A 23,179-nucleotide genomic window follows, 5' to 3' on the forward strand; every position below is an offset into this window, starting at 1 on the left:
AAAAAAAGAGAAAAAAACAAACTGAAACGACAATCTTTTATCTTCACACCATTTTCGTATGATACTAAGCTGAATGTATCTTTTGCCAAGTTAAAATAATGGAATATATATTTATTGAGAATAATATAAGCAAGAAATGTGGCCTATAAGGTCAAATATGAAATGTCTTATTTTTTTTTTGGGTTCTTTTTTTTCGGAGCTGGGGACCGAACCCAGGGCCTTGCGCTTCCTAGGTAAGCGCTCTACCACTGAGCTAAATCCCCAGCCCCGAAATGTCTTATTTTATTTATTATTTTTTTGAAATGTTTTAATGTAGATAGGGCTTTAAGTTCTCTGTAAATTGTGTACTCTGGAAAGACAATGCTGTTATCTCTCACTAAACAACATTCACTGATAAGGGATCTCAGTCATATAACTAATAAAAACAGGCCGTTCTCTTAGGAAATTCAGTTGTAGCAAATGAGGTGTGAGCTCAGGCTCACTGCTGGGACCGACTGTCTAAGTCTTCCCAGGCTGACTGGTTCCAGACTGACCATTCACTGACCCGCTCTCCGCCTCACGTCCTCTGACAAGCACTTCTGCTGCTCTTCTGTCTTCTACAGTTTGTCTTTGTTAACACAAACTTCTAGTGTTAAAATATTTACCATCAGCCCAGCCGTCTGTACTGTAGTCTGAGTATCCTATAATTAACTTTTATCAAAAATACACTGACGTCCTTGAGTTTTGGATGTGAACACTGTGCCCAACAGGCAGATCTGACCAGTTTAATGAGCACTTCCTACCTTGGTTCACTGTCCACAGACCAAGCTACCGTGGCTTAAATCCAAGCAGAATAAACCTCACCTTACAGTTAATGAAGGAAAATGGGAACAATATAGCAACCTAAACAAACCAAATAACCAATAAACAAGCCCAGAATGCAAATCATTTCCTTTTGTTTTTTGACTGCATAAGAATGATACGGGCTGCCTTCCCCAGGTCTGGTAAATTATCAGGCTACCTGAATAGGTAAGTATAAGGCAACCACAACAAGCTCATACTAAAAATAACTAAAATGAATTATTATTTCACTTTTAAAAGTAATCTGGTGTCAGGTTCAAGTACTGATGCGAACAACAAGCAAACCATCTGTACAGTCCCTGAACGGTGATGTCTGCTTCTTGCAGTTACCTCAGATAGCACACCCCCCACCCCATACTTTCTTTCCTTTCAATGCAGAAGATTAAAGCTAGAGATCTGAGGAACCAAGATGGCCAGCACTTTTACTGTCACCCATCAGTAGCAGCCTAGCACAAGGGGTTGTTGTAGCTTAGTGGTGGAGAACTGGCTCCAGAAGTGATCTAGTCATTGATGAGCAAAGCCCAGTGATCCTTTCTCAGCTCATGGCTTGCCCGAATCCCTCTTTGTCTTTCTAAGACAGCGTGTGCAGCAGTAGCCACCTGATTATGTGAGCTTTGAGCTTCCAAAACCATGAATGAACATGGGAACTCACATTCTTGAGGTATGCGGGACTCTTTGGTTATTCCCGAGGATATGTTAAAATGCTCAGCCCAGTGTGCTGGCGCACAGCTTTAATCACACCGCCCAGGAGACAGGCGAGTGGACCTCTGTGAGTTTGAGGCCAGCCTGGTCCAAGATCCAAGACAGCCAGGACTACACAGAGAAACTCTGCCTTGAAAAGCCACAAAAACAGACAGGCGATTGCTATAAAACTTGTAAGTGTGGGATTATTTTAGTATTTAAACTTGAAAGTGGTAAGTTTAGAGTTCTAGATTTTTGTTGACAGCAAAACAATCAGTATAATAGTTAGCTACTTAACCCAATCAAGCTAGTTCATTACACAGAGAAACAAGGGAAGTCATTTTACCTTATCAAATTTTGCTGCGTATTTTCGACCCTCATTAAAATTTGGACCCCAGTCTGGGACTGTGTGTAGGCTTTCAATCTGAAAGAAAACAATGCATGGAGGAAGCAAAATTAATTTTTTTCCAAAATTAATTTTTAATCTATTTCAAGATAGTCTTTATAGAGACTAAACATTTATGAGTAGCTAATGTTTATAGTTCGTTTATCCAAAAATTTAGAGAGAAAAAAAAGATGTTTTCTAAGCAAGATGTTAAAGCAATACCTAGCTAGAGCTGGTTACACATCTGAAGTCTACATGTGCCTAACACACTTGCACCAGCAGCCCGCTGCTCACAATACACTGCCTTCGCTTTAGTAACGGATGCTTCCCACCAACGCCAAGTATCTGAGCAACAATAACCAGATTATCAGCTGATCAACTCTCAGAGCTGTCCATAGACAAGGCCTAGCCCCTGCATGGCCTGCAGGAGTCTGGCTGGCACTGTCTTCTTCAATAGTGAGAGCCAACAGGGTGCCATCAGACACTCAGGGTCCACCTGGTGTAAATTTCAACCCTCTGGGAACCAAACCTGCACTCCCACCTCCAGAAGAAAGTCGCTCCATCCCTGCCCGGGACACTGACAGGAGAACAACCAACACCAAGCTTCACGTCTGAGCACTGCTGAGAGAATGCCAGGCCCTGAAGACCTGATACTTCTCTCTCTCACACTTCCTGACGTTTCCTTGGTATTATTCTAATTCCACTGATGGGGAAAGGAAAGCATGGTGGTGAAGCAGTCTGCTCTGACCACACAGTTCCCAAGAGGCAGACAAAGATAGCTATTTAATTTGTATATCCAGGATCAAACTGTCCACTAAGCTGTGCTAGCCACTTTTGACCATGCTGTAGTTCTGGAGGCAGAGTATAACCTTATTTAGTTCTTTGAGGACTTGGCTGAAATACAATTAATTTCCTGTCTTTTTTAAACAGTTACTAGAAATGCTTTAAGTTTTAGAATTTTTGGTTCAATGTGAAAGGCAGTCTGGTCTAAAGCTGAGACTGCAGACTTCAGTCCCAAAGGGATCTGAATCCCAGCTTCCTTGCTTATTGGTTCACAGGGGGTTATTTAACCTACTTAAGGCTCAGTTTCTCCACCTGTAAAATGGGTATGAGTTAGTGTCTGACCACACAGAGCTGCTGCAACAGTTAAATGAATTCCAATACTATCTATCTGAGGAGTGTTTGTAGTACAGTAAATGACACTAGTTTTACAGTGACTGAACCTCAGCAATTTCAACGACATATTTAAATATAGCCACAACTTCCTGTAACAAATACCACCTGAAAACAAATACCATCCAGCAAGATGACCCAGCAAGTAAGGATGCTTGTGGTGCAGCCTGGGGGTCTAAGTTCTAACTTGAGAGCCGCACGGTGAAGGAGGGAGGCATTCTCCGAAGCTTTCTGTACTCCGTATGTGTTCTGAAGCAAGTGTGTGCAAAGTGCAGTCATACAACATTTTAAGTCAACATTTTAAATCTCGCCAGAAAGCTACAAGATTTTTGAAACATACCTCTGACGAATCACAGGATCAGACTTTTCGGGATCGATGTAAGGTTTTAGAATTTCATTAATGGTTTTATTATCTGGTACTCTTTCCAACAGAGAAGAAAAATAGCTACATTATTATTTATAATTGCTACGAAGTGTTAACTTAAAATTACTGAATTTGGTGTAAAAACTGACAAGGACCCTTTAAGGACTCTTGGCAAGACATAGCATAAAACATTCTTTCATGATAAGTTTTTGTAGAAGGGAAGCACAGAAAAACTTTCTAGGAACAAAACTATAACAATAAATATAATGATAAAAATGATAGAGTCTTTAAAAATTTAGAAACCTCCTTATCAATCACTTATAAAAACATGAAGCTGCTTTTAATGGACATCTATGTTCAGACTTTAAAGTTAAAACTGAAACATGTATGAAGCTCCAAGAGATACATCTGAGGAATGCCCAGGCGGCTGCCATGCAGCCAGGGTTCTAGTCAGAGCCACAATCAGGCTTTAAAGAGGACACCAACTTCCCCGGAATGAGGATCTTTAGGTTTTCACACTTTCCTGTACATGCACACAGCTACAGTATCCATAAACACTGCGGAACACATTTAAGGCTCCTCTGAAACAGAAACTTATGCTCGCAACTTAACTCATGGAACCACTTCTGTCACACCCCTGTGTATTAGGCAAGACCAGCCCTGCCTTCTGCTGGGTAACACAATTCTATGCTAATTCCCCACAAGGACTCCAAAGACAGAATGCACAGTGGGGACGGATGCTGAGGACACTACCTAACTTCCACGCAGACCCACACAGCATATGGTTAATAAAATGTGAGTGGTACTTGGATATAGACCTTGTCAGAAATCTTAACAGCCTTAATATTAAGCTAGGATGTATTTATGTATCTCATGTAGCTGTATTTTGATGTATACCCATGTTTCATATACCTACAATATTTTCTGAGGATTCTATCACTACAGAGGAGATTTTCTATAGAATTCTTGGTTATCTTCATGCCCTGTGTAATCACTCAGTTTCAGACCTCCTGACTCAGATCACGTCCCTCCTTAAATCATGCTCTCTGCTCAAATGATTACTGCCACAGTCTATGTTAACCTTTGCCCTTTAAGTCTGACCCACTTTGCAGACGTTGCTGGAATGGTTAAAATTCTGGAGTTTTCCGTACTCTGAGACAGAAAGAACCACGTCAGCATCACAACTGATTCGATGTGCGTGCTGCGCCCTCAGATGCAGGTTCCTCAGGCCCGTCATGGACAGTGTGGTACCGTACCTTTTCTCTACATACTCCGCCTGGCTCTGAGGGAACTGGAGCTTTACGTGCCAACAAAACTGCTGGTTCCTAGGAGAGAGCAGTCACGAGCGGTTAAGGTGGTTAAGGAGGAGAGTCAAAGCCCACAGGTCAGATCAGAGCTGGTTCCCACTGCGGGGTTTTCAATGGTGGGTGTCAAGGCTTAAACCACTGCTGTTATTCAGTGCTTCCCGCCATTTCCTAACGCCTTGGGAACCATGTTCTGGGGTAATGGACTTGTGAGGTTGGTCAGAGGAAAGACAATTCTGAACTGGAGGACGCTGTCTTTTGAGACTGGTGAGCCTGCGTTCAGAGTTCACACTTTTCCTCAGGATTAGGCGCAGGCAGTTGGTGTCCTCGCCTGACTAATGTAGAAAGCAGGTGAAGGAAGTCCTGTCCAGTTGAGTCCAGCCGGCTGTCCACACACTTGTGAGGACGACTGTGCGCATTCAGTAGCGAAACAGGACACAACAGGCCGGTTGCTAAGCAAAGTGCACCAAGTGCCTCTGCGTTCCATCTGGACTTTGGTCTCCTGGGACCTGACCGCAGCTCACTAAATGTCTGCTTCGGAAGAGTGACCACCTACCCACCAGACCCAAACCAGAAAACCCGAAATCTAAAGAACCCAGCTAAGCGCCATCACAGAGATTTAAATCTCTTCACGTGAAGTCATGGCCTTATACATCTCCTGTTTGTTGTTGGTTTTTTTCTTTTTGAAACAGGGTTTCAGGGTCCAACTATGCAGCCCTGGCTAGACTAGAACATTTGCTATGTAGGTCAGTTTGTCCCTGAAGTTAGAGGTCAGTCTGCCTCTTACCTGGCCTACATGCATTTTCTTGTTTTGGAAGAAAACTTTTACCATCCACTTGCTATATCTTTTCTAGGCAATGATCAGTAAGTTTTTTGAAATTTACCCTGTAATAAATAGTAGAACTCCAAATCTATAACTACTAAAAAAAAAACAAAAAAAACAGACAAACCCACGCAACTTTAGTAGTATTTATAGACTTGGTGAGGATTCTTTGGGGAAGGGAGGGATGACTGTATGCAGTGAAAACCTGTCCACAGGGTGAGCTACCTTCTACAAAGGTCTCAACACAGGAGCAGCAGTCACCTGCTCTGAGCACCACAGGAGGAGCACGCAGCTGTGACCGCTGAGGCTTCTCACGGCTCGTCCCTGAAGGCTTTTAGTGTGACTGAAAATCATGTAGGCACAACTGATAAGTAATAACCGACGAGAAATAGATGCACACGGACAATCACACCTGCTCTGGAGACTCTAAAGAACTGCTTTCAAATTTTCATAAATATATATGGTGATATACAAATGGCCTAAAATATAAATGAACATATACTAAAGTCAGAATGCTACCTGATGTCTTCTAAGGACACTCTGAGAAGCGCTCCTATCATCAGGTTAGTTCGGTGCTTCTCAATCAGGCAGGGCCACCCCACTGTGCCTGCCTTAGACCCACTGGAGGGCGTTTCCAGAGCCCCTGCCTGACCCACTGGATGTTAAGAAGCTCAGGCTTCCAGTTCTGACAACTACTGTAACTGAAACTGAAAATGCTTGCTGGCATCCCCGGCAGAAAAGCCACCACCACAACAGAGTGCTGGGACAGAGGGTAGCACTTACTATCAGTCACTTCAATTCACTAGGGCTTCTGTTCCCCCAAAATGTCAGATACATCCAACAACACAGCCATTGCACCCTTGGCAGACCCACTTTCTCAAGAATGAGGATATACCTGGGACATTCCACATAACTTACCCAAAACTCTTGTTTACAGCGATTAGATCAGTGAAGCTGTAGGGACAATTTCTGACAGTGCCATTCCGTTCTGGACAACTCATAACGCAGTATCAGTTCTTGGAGTCCCATGAAGTCAAAGGTATGAGCTTTCCCCAAATATTCACATGAAAACACACACGTGCGTGCGCACACGAGTACGCACACACACACACACACACGCACATACACACGTGCACGCACACGCATGCAGGCACGCAGGCATGCAAGCACGCATGCGCATTCAATGGAGTCAGTATCGTCCCAGTGTCTTTTGGAAAATGAACTAAATCTTAGTGCACGAGTCTCTGCGGGGTGATATATAAACAGACCTCGGTGTGCGAGAGCACCACAGAGTGCAGCCAGGAGGAGAGTGTCTGAAAGGCTCCTGGGGAGAGGGAGGATAATTAAACACATGGGAAAACTGATGGCACATGTATAAAACAGGGGAGACATATAGACATATCAATAATTATATATCCAAGAGTTACTTGGAACTTTGAAGGAGCATACTTTCCAAGTTACAATAAAATAATATGTCGATGAAGATACTGGCAGAGGTTTCTATGATCATGTAATCAATTATTCTTGACTTTATTTCTTAAAAACTACCATTTAAATCTGAAGATCTATCAGAATCCTAAGGAATATACAAATTCAAAGTCATCGGCTCCTGATAAATGGCACTACTGCTCATGCTACAGGTTGTTCAAATGCAATGAAAAACGCACTCAGAAAAGAAATGTGGTTATCAGACTTGCAGATACACTCTGAAAATTAGTAATACCAGGAAAACGGAGATCAGACACTGTCCGTTGTTGGCCAAAATACACATAGATAAAAGCCTCTGGCAGTGCAATTTCATAAAAAGCTATAAATACAACTTTATCATCTAAACAGTATAGGTTTTCGTCCATCGTTTTCATTCCTAGGAATTTATACTGAGGAAAGGACTGGACTAGTAATACGGTATGTGTAACTGTCCACTATACCGCGTGCTGCACAGGGCTAGCGTGAAACAGACGCACGCAGTGGGGTTACCTAGTCACGCGGGGAGGCAGGAAGGGCACTGCTGAGTGAGGCTCTGCCCAGCCCCAGAGTGCGACCTGAAGTGCCCTAGCTCTTACGTAGGAACAGGTCTGCGTTGAAGAAATCTTTCATGTATCATTTGTTATCTTCCACTACTACTAAAAGATATTTTTTATGAGAAGTTCCAGATAATGGTGAGACAAACATTGGAAGTAACCCTCACATTTTTAAAAAACTAAGCTACTTCCTTACTAGAAGTTCGACTGAACATGTCTCCTTACAAATAATTACTTGGGACTGCAGGGGTAGATGGGTCAGCTGGCAGATGATGTGCTTGCTGGAAGGCCTGGGCTCAGACCCTGGGGCTCACGGGCTGGAAGGCCTGGGCTCAGACCCCTGGGGCTCACGGGCTGGAAGGCCTGGACTCAGACCCCTGGGGCTCACTGGCTGGAAGGCCTGGGCTCAGACCCCTGGGGCTCACTGGCTGGAAGGCCTGGGCTCAGACCCCTGGGCTCACTGGCTGGATGGCCTGGGCTCAGACCCCTGGGGCTCACTGGCTGGAAGGCCTGGGCTCAGACCCCTGGGGCTCACTGGCTGGATGGCCTGGGCTCAGACCCCTGGGGCTCACTGGCTGGATGGCCTGGGCTCAGACCCCTGGGGCTCACTGGCTGGAAGGCCTGGGCTCAGACCCCTGGGGCTCACTGGCTGGATGGCCTGGGCTCAGACCCCTGGGCTCACTGGCTGGAAGGCCTGGGCTCAGACCCCTGGGGCTCACTGGCTGGAAGGCCTGGGCTCAGACCCCTGGGGCTCACTGGCTGGCCAGCCTGGGCTCAGTCAGTGAGCTGCACATGAGAGATACTTTCTCAAAAACCAAAGCAAACAAAAACCCCTCCAAACCCCAGAAACAAGCGTAGAGAGTGACTGGGGAACACTGACTCCTGACCTGGATACTCATAAACGCACAGGCCCAATAGGATTGGATTATGTATGTAATTATTTTGATAGCCTCAAAGGTATTTTGCTGAGGAATATGATAAAATAGCCAGGCACATGCTTAGAATCCCGGAATGTGGGAGGCAGCAGACTCTTAACTATCATTTTCTTGGTTACATTTATTTATCTATTGAGTACAGCAGTGTTGTCTATGGCATACAACTGGCGGTCAGAGGACAACTTATAGTTTTATTTCTTAAAAACTACCATTTAGGGGTTGGGGACTTGGCTCAGTGGTAGAGCGCTTGCCTAGAAAGCAAAAGGCCCTGGGTTCGGTCCCCAGCTCAAAAAAAAAAAAAAAAAAAAAAAAAAAAAAAAAAAAAAAAAAAACTACCATTTAAATCTGAAGATCTATCAGTTGTGTCTCAGAAGTCCGGCCTCAGCGCTGGTGCCATAGGAAGTAGCTTCCACAGGAGCTTTGTTGGGGCATCTGCAAACTACCCTAGTGACATTTTTATCCAACACTCTCAAGTTAAGGCTCAGGCTGACATGGTGTCAATGTGGGTCTCAAACATAGAATTACTTCTTAAAAGCACAAACAACCCTAGGCGTGGTGGCACAAGCACCCATGCACTTGGGAGGAAGAGCCAGGTGGATCTCTGAGTTTGAGACCAGAGTTTGTAGTCTGATCTACAAACTGAGCTCCTGGATAGCCTGAAACCCTGTCTCAAAAACCACCCCTTCCCAAAAAATAAAGACAAACAGGGCCAATGAAATGGCTCAGTGAGGAAAGGTGCTGGCTACCAAGCCTGATGAATCTATCATCCAGGGCCAACCTGGGAGGGAAGGACCTGCTAGGAGGAGGGAAGCAACTAGATACCCATAAACGCACAGGCCCAATAGGATTGGATTATACTGTAATTATTTTGATAGCCTCAAAGGCATTTTGCTGAGGAATATGATAAAATAGCTCAGTTGCCAAATGGGAAGGTGGTGTATGGATTCAGAGTGTCATAACCCTGGATCTACTACAGTAGAGAAAGAAATACTTCCAGAAATAAAAATTCAACAATAAACCACTTATATGTCAAAAGTGCTAATTCAAATATATCACGATTACTTTTTATTTTGAATATCTATCTTCATATATGAACAATTTTCAAAAGACACAGTGGGCATTATAATTGCTTTCTTGGCCACCATTCAATCTGCTCACTTCCATTTTCCTAATCCATAACCACACTCTGGCAATGGACTCACACCCTCCGTCAGAATACTTTCCTGGATACAGTATCTCGGGGACTGGGTAGTTTCTGACTCAGGTCACCCCAGGACTCCTTACTGCTATCTGCTTTAATATAGGCTGTTACTAGCAGGGTTTTATGACCATTCCAATTAAGCTCACACCACAGAACACAATCAAGGCCCTTGAACCCCCTGCACACTGAAACAAAACAAGAAAAGCAAAGGAGGACACCATGAAAAATCATCAAAGAAAGCAGGTCCTTGATGCTGTGAACACATCACTGTACTGTAACAGCCTTCAGTCCATCCTACCTCTGAGCAGTCTGAATGCCAACACATTTCAAACTGCCAAGCTGGTCTGACCTGGGCATTCTGTTTCATGCATCATCAAGCGACCTATCTGATAAGGGACTAAAGTGTTCTCTTCTCAGATGCTCTAGTTTGCTTTCTTTTGCTGGGACAAATACCAGGACTACAAACAAGAGAGAAGAACATTTATTTCTCTTACAGGTTATAGTCCATCATGGAGGGAAGCCAACACAGAAACTCAAGGCAAGAGCCTAAAGGCAGAAATGCAAGCACAGACCATGGGTGAGCCCTGCTCACTGGCAGCACAGACCATGGGTGAGCCCTGCTCACTGGCAGCACAGACCATGGTTGAGCCCTGCTCACTGGCAGCACAGACCATGGGTGAGCCCTGCTCACTGGCTTGCTCACTGCTCTTCTGATAGAGCTCATGCCAGCATGCCTGGGGATAATATGCCCCATAGAGGGTTGAGCCTCTTACATCAACTAACAATCAAGAAAACATGTCGAACATGCCCACAAGCTAGTCTGTGGAGGCAATGAATTCCATTGCCAGTTGAGGCTCTTTCTTCCAGGTATGTCTAAGTTTGTGTCAGGTTGACAAAAACCAAGACACTACATTTCACCTTCCATTTATAAGCAACAGACAGGAAGAGAGATGTAACCTGCCAACTGTTAGGACATTTAGAAACATCAAGTAATATCTGATGGAATTTTAGGAACATAAGCATTTTGTTCCACTTGCAGCCATAAAATCTTATTTTAATTGAAAACTGAAAGAAAATCTACCAAATTTGGAAGCCCTTGAAGGGCAAATGCATGAAACAGCTACACAATCCTTCACTCAGAGCCTCCTGACCTTTAAAGTATTTTTCATGACGAAAACCTAAAGTCTCTCAGAAATAAATGCAACACTTCCTCATAAAAATAATTTATTAGGATTAGTACCATGATTAAGTATTTCTGGAAGCCGAATACAAAGATCTGCTCAGTGACTTGGTTTGCGCTAAAGTAACTACGTCGGAGAGTGCAAACCAGTTTTACATCTCACATCATTATGAACATTCTTTCAAAAGGACCAGTTGTAATTTTGCCCATGTAGTACTGTACTACGTGGTAACAGGAAACAGGCTAGGTAGGTGGTGCTGGAGTGAGTAGATGACATATTAGAACATGCATGTCATGGCTATGCATTAGAAGGAAGTGGCATTTGGAATAGCTGGCTAATTCTTAGACTGGGGAACACAGAACCATTTACTAGGTAAGGTTCAGGAATACAAGTTTTTCTAGAAAGTTATCAAAGGGTTCCACACACACAAAATGTGCCTTTCAAAATACCTAGAAGTCCCTCGCAACAACACTGTGAAGGAGGAGGGAGAGCAGATACACACATCCCAAAAGGAGGTGTTCAATGCTGACATCTGCTTCATGTTCACTGTGGAGGGACTTAGCAAAAGCGAAGTAATGGAGAGATGAGTTCTGTGTACACTTGCACAGAAGAAGAAGACATTGCAGGAGTCAGCAGGATAATCACCCTGGGTCTGCTTCAATTCAGCAGGAAGTCAGGAGGGGGCAGACTACAGATCGCCTGTCCACAGGGGTTACCTCAATAAACTCCCTGGTGTCCACAGCCCACGACTCACTGCCCCGAGTTCTAGACACACAACACTTCCTCCACTGTCTCAAACTGCCCAGGCATACCAGGAGACCACAAAACTGCTTCCCTTCCTGTTAAACGTGTCCTGTCCCGTTGATGAGGCCTGAATATAAAATGCTCACACTTAACTCTGGCTGGTGGTACAGTCTGGGGAGGAGATGGAACCCTAAGAGGGGGGATACAGCTGGAAGAACTGGCTGCTGGGGTTACAGGTCTCGAGCATTACAGTCTAGATCCACTTCTAGGCTAACCCCAGTTTTTCTGCACCTGATCTACCTGGATGAGATGTAAGAAATCCTAGGCAAAAGCTCTGGCATGAACCCCGCCATATTTTCCTCACCCTAACAACTTACCCTCCTCTTAAACCATGATCCAAGGTTAAGTCCTTCCTCCTTTCATTTGCCTCTTGTCAGGGATGTGGTCACAATACACACTGCTCTTACTGGTTTTGTTCTCTGGCAGTGACACTTGTGCATCTACTGCAGCCTGCATGTAAGCACTCCAGTCAGTACTACCCTACTGTGCAGAGCCTGCCAAATAGTGGGCAGGTGCTAACTGGGACAGAGGCCAGCAGTTTTCAACCAGAGGCAGATTTCAAACTCATCTGATGCTTTTTAAAATTAAGGATACCCTAAGGTCAATGAATTAACAGGTCTGCTCATCAAGCCTAATTCTGAGGTTCAAAACTGGTCCACAGTTAGTTCTGAAAGGCACTCTAAACTGAATACCACTCAAACATGACAGTCCCATCACTGGATGGATCCTCTTTTACACCCAAGGCAATAGGCACAGAGAAGTAACCTGCTAAGAAAACTCCCCTCACGTAACACCAGGCTTTACCATGGTGAGCACGAAACAAGCAGAGACTGTGACCTACGCTAGCAAACACACAAGGCGTCTCCCATTATTTACGAGAAATACCTGAAATGGTCTCTGCTCTACTTAAAAGGTAGCAATTCAGGTTGCAGTGAATGAAAGCAGACGCTAATGTCTGGCCATGGAAGGATAAAGCATTGCAGTTGCAGACACAGGTTTAGATACCGCCAACGGCCAACAGAGCCATCTGGGGAACTGATTACAGTGGGCAAGAAGCTGTACTATCCTGAGAAGGTGGCCGTCATGGTCAAAGCATGACGACTGAAGGTGACCAGAGTGTTAGGTTTTCTGTAGATAATCATTTAGCAGCACTATGGGAAGGTATATCTAGGAAGCAGTGTCACAGAACTCCCCTGCTCCTGCTGGCATGGCCACAGTCAGGAGAGGTGGACAACCAGGCTTCTACTTCTTCACAGTGCTTTTGGAAGACCCTGCAGCCACTCTGAAATTCCTCCATAACGTCTAAAAGCCACACGGAAGGAATGGCAGAGCTCAACATTTCAATGTAGCTGTAAGTCTGCACCACGCACCTATTACCTTGCCCTCTGAGCCTCTCTGTAAAGCCCACTTGTTCTCCACAACTTAGACTCTCCATTTCACTCCACCATTTCACTCATCCTTGCTCCTTTCAGAAGCAAAGTTATAAACAAATATAAACTTGCATGTATAGATGCCATGTTAAAAACAATCCTGTGTTTAAAGGAATGCATTGCCACAACTATTCAAGGAAACAAATGCAATCATGTTAACAAACAGTGGATGGGCATGGAACATGATAGGCTGAAATATTTGTAAATCTGTAAAATGTTATGTCTTTACAAGAGGGACACCTAGTGGCTAACTTCTAAAACAGGACTGGAACACTTAGATACTAATTCAGATTTTTTAACAATGGGCATGTCTCTATAATCTTAATTCTATTACGATGACAGATGCAGAAAACCAAACCAAACCCTAAGTCCAGAGGATGGATAAGGAAGTTGAGGACTCAGAGCTCTAAGCAGAAGGTGGAAGAACAATAATAAGCACAGGTTAGGGGTGTCTAGAACTGGGGGTAGAGGAAGCTTGGCCCTTTTTGGGGAACAGGTGGTTAGGTCACACAAGAGTACAGGTTGAGAGTAGAGCTGATCACACACTGGCTGAGGAGTCCTAATGGATGACTGGTGCCTTCATCAGTCACCATCAGAGAGGCTTCTGTCTGCAGCAGATGGGATCAAATACAGAGACCCACAGCCAGACACTACAGAGAGGGGAAGGAGGGGGAGGGGGAGAGGGAGAGGGAGAGGGGGAGTGTGCATCAGACACTCTGCAGAGAGGGGGGGGAGGGAGGGAGGGAGGGAGGGAGGAAGGCACTTGGAACGCACAGCTCTAAGCAAGGTGTCTTCATCAAATCCCTCCTCAGGGCTCAGGAGAAGCAGAAGAGGAGGCAGGAGAAGGGGAGAAAGAAGAGAAAGGATGGAGAACAAGGTCCTCTAAAACAACTAACTGACCAGAGTTCATAAGAAGTCAGACGCTACAGCAGCAATCAGGCCTCAGAGGTCTGAGGTGGGATGTGCTGGAGTCAGAACTCTGAGACCAGTCTGGGTAGCACAGTGAGACCCGCCTGTGAACCCAGAGGCAGTAAGTCTCTCAGGGCTCTAACTTTCTATCAAGGTACACAATGCTGAGGAGGATTTCATCAAGGAACTCCCATGATTCTCTAGGTCTCAGAGAAACTTCACAACGCTATTACTCAAAGGAGGATTCTCAGCCATTAGCACTACTGGGCAGCACTAGAAATCCACGCTATCAAATCCCAGCCCAGCCACAAATACTGTTGAGGCACCATCAGAAGCACATGCTCTCAAACTCCAACTCACTGATTAAACCACAAGTGTATTCACTGGTTTGTCACATATACTAACATTTGAGACACTTCTCCAAGTACAGCATACATGTCCTTGGACATCCACACCAGTCACAGGACATGCAACTGTCTGTTTCTCTTCTCGTCCAGGGACAGTTCACAGATCAGTCTTTTGTTTACAATGTTGTAAAGCAAATAAACCTTACAGGTTGTTCCTCATCAAACCACAACAGCTATAAATACAGTAAAAGTGAGAAACCTACCTATGGTCAAAAACTGTTGAGTTCTCTTTCCTCTTGCTGAATCCACTGGGTAGAAGCCTCAAGTAAATACCTTGCTTTCGGGCACGATTCCTCAAAAAGAGCAGCTAACAACAAAACCAAATATAAGTTAATTTCAGATGCCTTACAATGCACATTCAGATAATATACAGAGGGGACAAAATGGGATAAAGACATCTGTTTCTAACATATGTTACTCCATCTGAGTAAGTTGTTAAGCTCAAGGAGGACAGTCTCAAAGTAACTCAACTAAGTCTTCTACTGAACTAAAGAAGGAAAAAGATCACCCAGAGGAAGGGGAAAAAAATCGAGTTTTCTGGTTAAATAGACAGGAATCTAAGGTTGTAATGCCAAGTTGGAGAGCCAAGTCCATGGAAAAGGGTTAGCAGTCACAAGCTAAGTCAAAAAATTACAAATGTAATGGCATATAATTTTGTAACTCATCAGACTTTGGTTTTATTAATGGCAGTAGTAATAAAGATGAATTTTTCCACTGAAAACATAGCCAGGCAATGGGAGAAATACATATATAAAGATAAACATATTTAAAAATTGCCTTAAAAGCATTATGAGCTGGCAAAAACCTCCCAAATTATCATACTTGCTCAAGAGAGAACACAACTGTGACACACAGATCTATCAAAACATAAGGTAGGAGAAGTAGAAATAGAAAACACACCACACAAACACCATGCAAAGCACTGGCACCATTTAATTAAAATTGGGCAAAGCAGACAAAAGCTTTGAGTGGGGGTTCCCTGTAGCAAGAATGGCAGGACAGGGGCTGCCTCTATGTAAACGCTGGGGGCTGTGCAGCTGCAAAAGCATCTCCTGTAGGAGGACTTAATTGAGGACTGCCTGAAAGAGCAGGGATTTCTAGTGCAAATAATGTCAGCCAATCAAGAAGTGCTATTTAGAAGAGATGCTTTCTTGGGACCAATGGGGCGTGGGTGGAGGGTATTAAAGGAGCCTGCGCAGTGCTCAAAGGAGCCAGCTGCAGCATTTATTTCCTGCTCCCAGAGTCTGTGTCACTGACTCTGCCCCAACTTGCCCCCAACCCCCAGGGCAGGTAGGGTTGGGTGGAAAGCTGTGCAGGGCATGGACAACAGTCCTGAACCTTCCTAAGTCTGGTCTTTAATACAGTTCCTCATGCTATGGTGATACCCTACCATAAGATTACTGTCATTGCTACTTCATAGCTGTAATTTTGCTACTGTTACAAATCTTACTGTAAATATCTTGTTTTTCCAATGGTCTTAAAGGGGTAGTGGCCCTCAGGTCAAGAACCACTGACTTAGAAGAAAAGGTAACCTCATAAAGTCAAAGAACTAATTCCTGATGCATTTAGTAATTTAGCTTTAAAGTAATGAAGCAAAAAATTAACTAAGCCACAGGTGTCAAAATGTAGTTTTGCTTTTACTCACTAGGAATACTGTAAGCAAGGAAAGTGGAAATGGTTTGAGTAGCACACTCAACAAGGCTGACTTTAAGAGAGCACGCTCTTTCCTCTGAGAACCAGTGATGGACACCAGGCTTTGCAGATACCCAAGTCCCTCACATAAATGGGGTAATATTTGCATCTAACATTCGTACCCTCTGTCTATGTGAAATAATCTTTATGCCCAACATTATGTAGACAGGAGTCAAGAGGTAACGCAGGGAATAATGGTAAGAAAAAGGGTTGCTCAGTACGGACTGAATTTTCACCCCAAACGCCTCTGATCTATGGCTGGCTGAATCTGTGACAGGCCCAGTGCATACAATGACTCTGTCTTCTGAGAGGACAGGTCACATGTTGTATGAGGCACACTGCAATAAATCAGAGTGCAGCAGAGATACGAGGTTGATAAACAGACTAATAAGATGGCGTAGACAGGCTACAACCTGACCAAAGCGTTTGTCCTATGGCTGCCTGGCTTATAAAGAGGCAAAAGATGACCTTTCCAGGAAATGGTGCTATGAAGAGGAGTTATCTACATGGAAAATTAAATGGCAGTTTCACTTCCAATTCCAGGAAAAGACAAAAATGTGAAATGTAACACCATAAACCTTTCAGAAAGCAGTCCTCTCTTTAACTTCAGGATAGAAAACGCTAGGTCCAAACAGCAGTGCTGCTGACCGTGCACAGGGAAGACTTTCCTTATGAACGCATAAACTACTAACTATAAAGGAGGCAAGCAAAGGTAAAAGTTTGTTCATCCAAAGAATGAAAAGATAACTATATGAAATAATCTTATGACACTATCACACACTGACCAGTATCTAAAAACTATAAAAAATTCTTTTTTTTTTTTCCGGAGCTGGGGACCGAACCCAGGGCCTTGCGCTTCCTAGGCAAGAGCTCTACCACTGAGCTAAATCCCCAACCCCTAAAAAATTCTTAAAAACTGTTAAAGACAAAGACAGCTCTCCAGGGCTGATGATGCCTCAGCCAGTAAAAAGTTTGTTGTACAAGTATGAAGAACTGAGTTTGAAATCACAGAACACACAAAAAGCTTAGTGTGTTAGCAAAGTTTTGCTATCCCAGTCTCCTATGGAGGGATGGGACTAGAGGCAGGAGAAGAGATCCCGTCTCTAACAAGGTAAAAGGAAGCACCAGAGGCTGCCCTCTGACCTCCACAAACATGTGCCTTAGCCGTGCTGCTCAGGGTCGGAGATAACAAGCCTGGCCAACAAAAAGAACAAAATGCTTAAGCACATACCCACAAAGAGAAACCAAATGTCCACAATCCTATAGCAATCAGACATAAACAAAGTTTGCTGGACCACATTTAGATGTAACTGGCCAGAATGAAAACCGGAGATAAGTTCTACTAACGTCTAGTCACACTAAGGACATGACACACGACAACAACACAATTTCACGTTTAGGTATATATCCTAGAAAAGCATAGACAAACCAGAATTCAAACCCAAAAGACCCCAATAATATTGTTTCAAAAACTGCAGTTTTGTTTTTCGTTAATTATTGAAAAATTCAAAGTCTATAAACATCAGGAGGAGCAAAGATATGGTTGTAAGACAACCCTTTGGAAAGGTCACCAGGTCACTGTCCCACACCAGAGGGTAGCAAGATTTCCTAGGAAGCCAGGAGTGCTCCCCTCACCTCCCAGAGCAGGTTCTATCATTACACTATACTCCCACTGTATGATTTTTAATGTACACTGTATTTTACAGTATAACAGTATTTAGTGATTTAGTATTTAATTTAATCTGAGCAATAGTAAGAACTGTTCCCTGGTAAATTTCTGCTGTATGTAATATCGTCTCTGTACCCATACTACACTTGTGTAGAAAATCCTAACCTTCTACTGAAATGGTCTCTGATTCAATCATGGTATTAATCAATTTTTCACTTACCAATTATTACATGTTTAAGCTTTAAATTTTCTTGTGTTTAATTATTTTGTCAAAACTGAAACCAAACCACTTTCCAATAATTTCTAACAGCATACCCAAGCCACGAACATCAATGTCATGGCACCCCCCCCCCCAAGCTGCCAGCATCACTGCCATGGCACCCACCCCTGCAACTGTTCTTCATGTTTTCGTCTTCCACTGTTGCTCCCCGACACCAAGTGAAAGCCATCCTTTTATTAAAATTTATTTTATTGTATGTGTGCATCGTGTGTGTGCCTGGTACTACTGGAGGCCAGAAGAGGGCTTCGGAGCATTTAGAATTAGTCTCGGATTTGTACATCTCTGTGTAACCCATGTTTCCTTGCAAGACCAAGTGCTCTTAACTGCTGAGCCACCTCTCCAGGCTCAAGACATTTTTACCTTTTCGAGAAAAGGTTGAATGTAGCCCTGCCTGGGTTGGAACTCAGAGATTCACCTGCCTCCATCTCCTGAGTGCTGGATTAAAGGCACCACTGCGCCCTGCTTCCCTTAGTCTCCTTTCTACTTAGAATGCTTGGAAACTCTCACCCCTGTTCAGCATCCCTCCTCACTCACCATGCTTCCGGTATCCTGCCCCTCCTAATGCCCCACGGGTAGGCATCCTGCTCCCAGCCTGCGTCTGCGCGTTTCTGAGTCAGTCTTGCTATGCATTCCAGATCTGTGTGGATTCTGCTGTTTCCACCCAGGGCTTCCCTCCCAACGCCTCCAACCGTCCAGTTCACACCATTAGGTCCACTGCCTAACGAACCACCCCGCTCAGGGAAGCTCATCTCTCCCACTGTGCTGACAATTATGCTCTGAGTGGTCTACACCCCTCAAGCACCCTGTTCCCTTTACTCTCTGGAACCACCTTAACTTCCTACATGCACTTAAATCTATAGAAGGAATTCTACCTGCCGTTCTAGACCTCCACTCTACAGTACAAACGCCTCAGGCTAAGTACTTGGATCTGTCTCAGATAACCACAATAGCCCTGCGTCGACATGGCTGTTTGACACAGCCGGGAAATGAATTAACTGAGCAGCAGAGATTTGAACTTGGGAAGATCGGAAGAAAATACTTACATATTTCTTGCGCTTTGGTCTTGTCAAGAAAATATCTCTTGACACCCGGTCTGCTGTCCTCGCCACGTCTTCCAAAAACCGATAGTCTTGTAATCATAGAACGGAAGAGTTAACAGGTGACCGGTGGGGTCGGTGGGCAGAAATCATTCCCATGTGGCGCACACGGCGACTTACCGCTCAGGAGGTTCATCTCAGTAAAGCGCTGCAGAGAGACATAGGCAGTCTTATCCCGCACGCCGCTGCACGTGAGCTCTGCTTTGTGTCTCTTCACACAGGGCAAACTGAGGAGACAAACAGGAGGCGGTTCTGCGTCTGAAGCTAAGAGGCGCACACAGGTAGGGAGTGAGGTAGGAAGTTACGTATCTACCTGCAGGAGTACCGCATGCAGCGTGGACATCTGTACTTCGCTTCTTCCGTGCCACAAGTCTCACACCTGTAAAAGTGCACCTGCAACTTAATACCCAAAATTAACTCTACTGATGCCCTTACGGTCTTAGGATGCCGATTCGAGGGCATTTCACAGTTTATATAGGTAGGCAGTCAAAGCAACTGTGATGAGGTATACGATGGCTGTCAATGGAAATTATGAAAATGTTTCATTTATGATGACGTGCGACTCAAGAAAACTGTACGAAAGACCCATTTTTTCCCCCCTACAGTACTTAGAGAATCGCACGGATTGGTGATTTTCGAAATTGTAATTCGTGGAGATTTTGTGTGTATCTAGAAGTACAATCCATGAACTACATAGGGATATTTTCAAAGCATATACGCCAGAGAAACAAGATAGGATGAGACTCAGCCAAATTTAAAGAGTGGCAGCAATGTATGCTTTCCCCCCAGTTCCACGGCTAATTTAGAAAGGACACCCAAAGGACACCTGGTACAAGTCGGTTCTATCAGCTCAGGGTGTCTGAGACTCAATCGGATCACAACCTGACCTTCTGTGCTGTCACAAGAGCACATTAAAGAGACTGCATCCACGGAATGACCATTCACAGAAGACAGGAATAAATTCAAGAGTCAGTTCAAGGTTGTCTATTAGCCTACCTACTTGCTGGTTTTTGGTTTGTATTAGATGCCCCCTAATTCCTATTTTCTCTAAAAGGCAGACTGAGCGAGAGCTTCTTATTTAGCAAGATCTGGTCCCACAAAGGTCTCCCGATCCCCAGAATCTCCACTCCCTAACTTGACCATACCCTTCTGGACACTGTCACTTGACAGTGTCCAAGAACTTGCTATCTAACAGTACGCTTTCCAAACCTAACCTGAACACCGTCATTCACTTCAGGGACCCAAGTCCCGGGTGGTTTAACTTACCTCCCTTTCTGCTGTTAGGAACTTGTCCACCCAGTATTCTATTTCCCATCTGGGTTTTCTCCCTGCCCTACCTCGACATGGCCAATTTCCTCTTGCAGCCCACTCGGGGATTCATCTGCGGCTCTTCCTTCACCTTCGTGTCTTCCATCACTTCTCTCTTGAAGCAATCCTCTTCTTTTACGGGCACTCTATCCATCACCTGCTCCTCCTTTACGTTCTGACCAACAAACAACTCCTGTTTTACGTTCAAGTCCTCCTCCTTCGCTTCTTCCCAGTCCGTTACCTCCTCCTTCACCTTCACTTTCTCTTCCTTTACTTCTGGCTCATCCACCTCCTCTTCTTTCACCACCAGGCTACTATCCGCCTCCTGCTTCACCTCCAACACGTCTTTCTCAGCCTTCACCTCAGGCCCGCCCTCCACCTCCTGCTTTACCCAGTGGCTATCCGAAATATCACCGTCTAAATCCGACCAGTCCACTACTTCCTGCTTCACCACAGCTAAGTCCATCTTTATCTCCTCCGCATCCTCTGTGGTCTTAATTCCTGTCAGTCCGTTCCTCTCCTCTCCATCGTCAGCTTCGGGGCTCCCACCTAAGTCCCCGGCTCCCTCCCCACCAGCCGCAGGCCTCGGCCGCGCCCCCTCAGCTACCCTCTGGGGACCTCCTCCCGGAGTCCCTTCTTTCTCAGCTGCAAACTCCATCAGCTCACGAGCCTAGGCCGAAGCTGCCACTCCGTTCTTCGCTGAGGCGCTACCACGCCAACAAGAGATTACCAAACAAATCACCGACAGCGCCACACGTGCAGCAAACCAGAAGCCGCAAGCCCTGCACGCTCGCTGGAAGCCGAGGTAGCCGTAAAGCAGCTGTGCCGGCCACGACTCTTCACGACCGTATAGCGTTCTTTACGGCTCGGCGGCTTTACGGTTCCACCCCTTAGAGCCAGGAGAGGCCACGCCCACCGGGACTCCCACTCAGCGACAGGGTTTTGCACCCTTTCTCAGGCTCTAGAACTGGTGTCCTGGGAACAGTAATTGTAGTCTAGAAATAAGTGATCCACTTCAATCAGTATTAAAGATTAAATCTAATAATGTATGACAATAGAGGACGGACCCCCATGTTCCTTCTAAATTCAGACTGCCTAAAAGCAGTGGTTCCTTAGTCCTCCTAATCATGTTTCTCATGTTTCTTATTTTTGTGGCTACTTCATAATTGTAAGTTTGCCACGGATATGAATTATAATGTAAATGCTTTTAGGAAGAGGGTGGAAATTTAGTATGGGGGGTCGCGACCCGCAGGTTGAGAACCCTTGTTCTAAGCTTTCTTCACTCGTACACTGTGGGGCGTACACTGTGGGGCGTGGTATTAGAAAATGCCTTTAATCCTAGCATTTAGTTGCCAGAGGCAGGAGGATTTCTGTGACTTCAAGGCAAGTCTGGTCTACATAGCGAGACCCTGTTTCAAAAACAAATAGGAGAAGGAAAAGGAGGAAGGGAGGAGATAAAATCCCATCTGCTCCCACAAAGATTACAGGAAATCATGCATGGGACTCAATTACAAAAAGATCTACAGCCAGCAGCTGAAACTCTGGCTATTAGAGGAGAGTTGTATTGACTAATATTCATACGTTGAAGCACTTAATCCCTAATACCTCACAAATTTGACTATATTTGGAGATAAGGCCTTTTAAAGGCATAATAGTTAAAATAAGGCCTTTGAATGGGCCCTCACCCAATCTGACTGGTGTATTTAATAGGAGGGAATTTGCTTATAAACGGGATGGATGCACGTAGAGAGGGATACTGAAATGTGAGAAGTTAAGTCTTTGGCCTTTGACTTCTTCTGTAGCTTCGTGAACCTTGAGAAAATTAAAAAAAAAAAAGTCTTTTTGCCTAAGTCATCCAGTTTTTACTATCATATCATAGCAGCTCCAGTAAATTGACACACTGGTCAATGACCATAAAGAACTGGGACCTGTTGTTCTGTGACACTATTTCTGGGAAATAGTGAACAAATGCCTATTCGCCCCAGGAAGGAACTGACGACAGACCAAAGGATTCCACCCAAGTCCAACTTGGTGAGCTAGTGAGTGTATCGAGGTTACTTACAGAGGTGTCATCCATACTCCATGTTAATACCCATGCATATAGTAATAGTAGTAGTAGTAGTAGTAGTAGTAGTAGTAGTAGTAGTAGTAGTAGTAGTAGTAGTAGTTGTTTTGAGACAGGGTTTCTCTGTGTAGCTCTAGCCATCCTGGAACTCACTCTGTTGACCAGGCTGGCCTTGAACTCAGAGATTTTCGTACCTCTGCCTGTGGCCCCACAACTGGTAGAAACAATCGGATTACTGTGTAGTGTGATGACTTAGGTTCCTGCAGGTACTTAGGAAGATTACAATTTTAGGAGAAGGTGGTGCCTTTAATTTTAGTTTTCTGAGGAACCTCTATACTGAGCCCTGTAATGGCTGTGCTATTTATGTTCACACCAACTGCATTAGTCAGGGCTCTCTAGAGTCACAGAACTTATGAAATGTCCTTCTATGTTGAAGGAATTTATTGTGATGACTTCTGCATGATGTCTGCAGTCCAACTCCTCAACACTGGGAATGGGAAGTCCAAGAATCCAGTAGTTGTTCAGTCTCATGAGTCTAGTTGTTTCAGATGGTCTTCTATAGAAGTCGATTCCAACAGATGTGCTGGCAAGTAAATGCAAGCAGGTGAAG

At 44.5% G+C, this 23,179-nt stretch overlaps 1 protein-coding gene across 1 annotated transcript in view; it reads right to left on the minus strand.

Moving 5' to 3' along the window:
• Nucleotides 1–21,323, minus strand: part of Znhit6 (zinc finger HIT-type containing 6) — a 27,894-nt gene extending 6,571 nt beyond the window's left edge. The window contains exons 1-8 of the mRNA XM_032897220.1: nt 20,534–21,323; nt 19,510–19,575; nt 19,317–19,423; nt 19,143–19,228; nt 14,662–14,765; nt 4,700–4,768; nt 3,420–3,500; nt 1,868–1,945 (exon numbers count right to left, since the gene is read on the minus strand). Coding sequence (XP_032753111.1) covers nt 1,868–1,945; nt 3,420–3,500; nt 4,700–4,768; nt 14,662–14,765; nt 19,143–19,228; nt 19,317–19,423; nt 19,510–19,575; nt 20,534–21,162 — 1,220 coding nt within the window. The 5' untranslated portion in view covers nt 21,163–21,323. The remainder of the gene's footprint in view (nt 1–1,867; nt 1,946–3,419; nt 3,501–4,699; nt 4,769–14,661; nt 14,766–19,142; nt 19,229–19,316; nt 19,424–19,509; nt 19,576–20,533) is intronic.
• Between the last annotated feature and the right edge of the window lie 1,856 nt (nt 21,324–23,179).

The sequence above is a fragment of the Rattus rattus genome, chromosome 3 (assembly GCF_011064425.1).
Source record: "Rattus rattus isolate New Zealand chromosome 3, Rrattus_CSIRO_v1, whole genome shotgun sequence".
Classification (NCBI taxonomy): domain Eukaryota; kingdom Metazoa; phylum Chordata; class Mammalia; order Rodentia; family Muridae; genus Rattus; species Rattus rattus.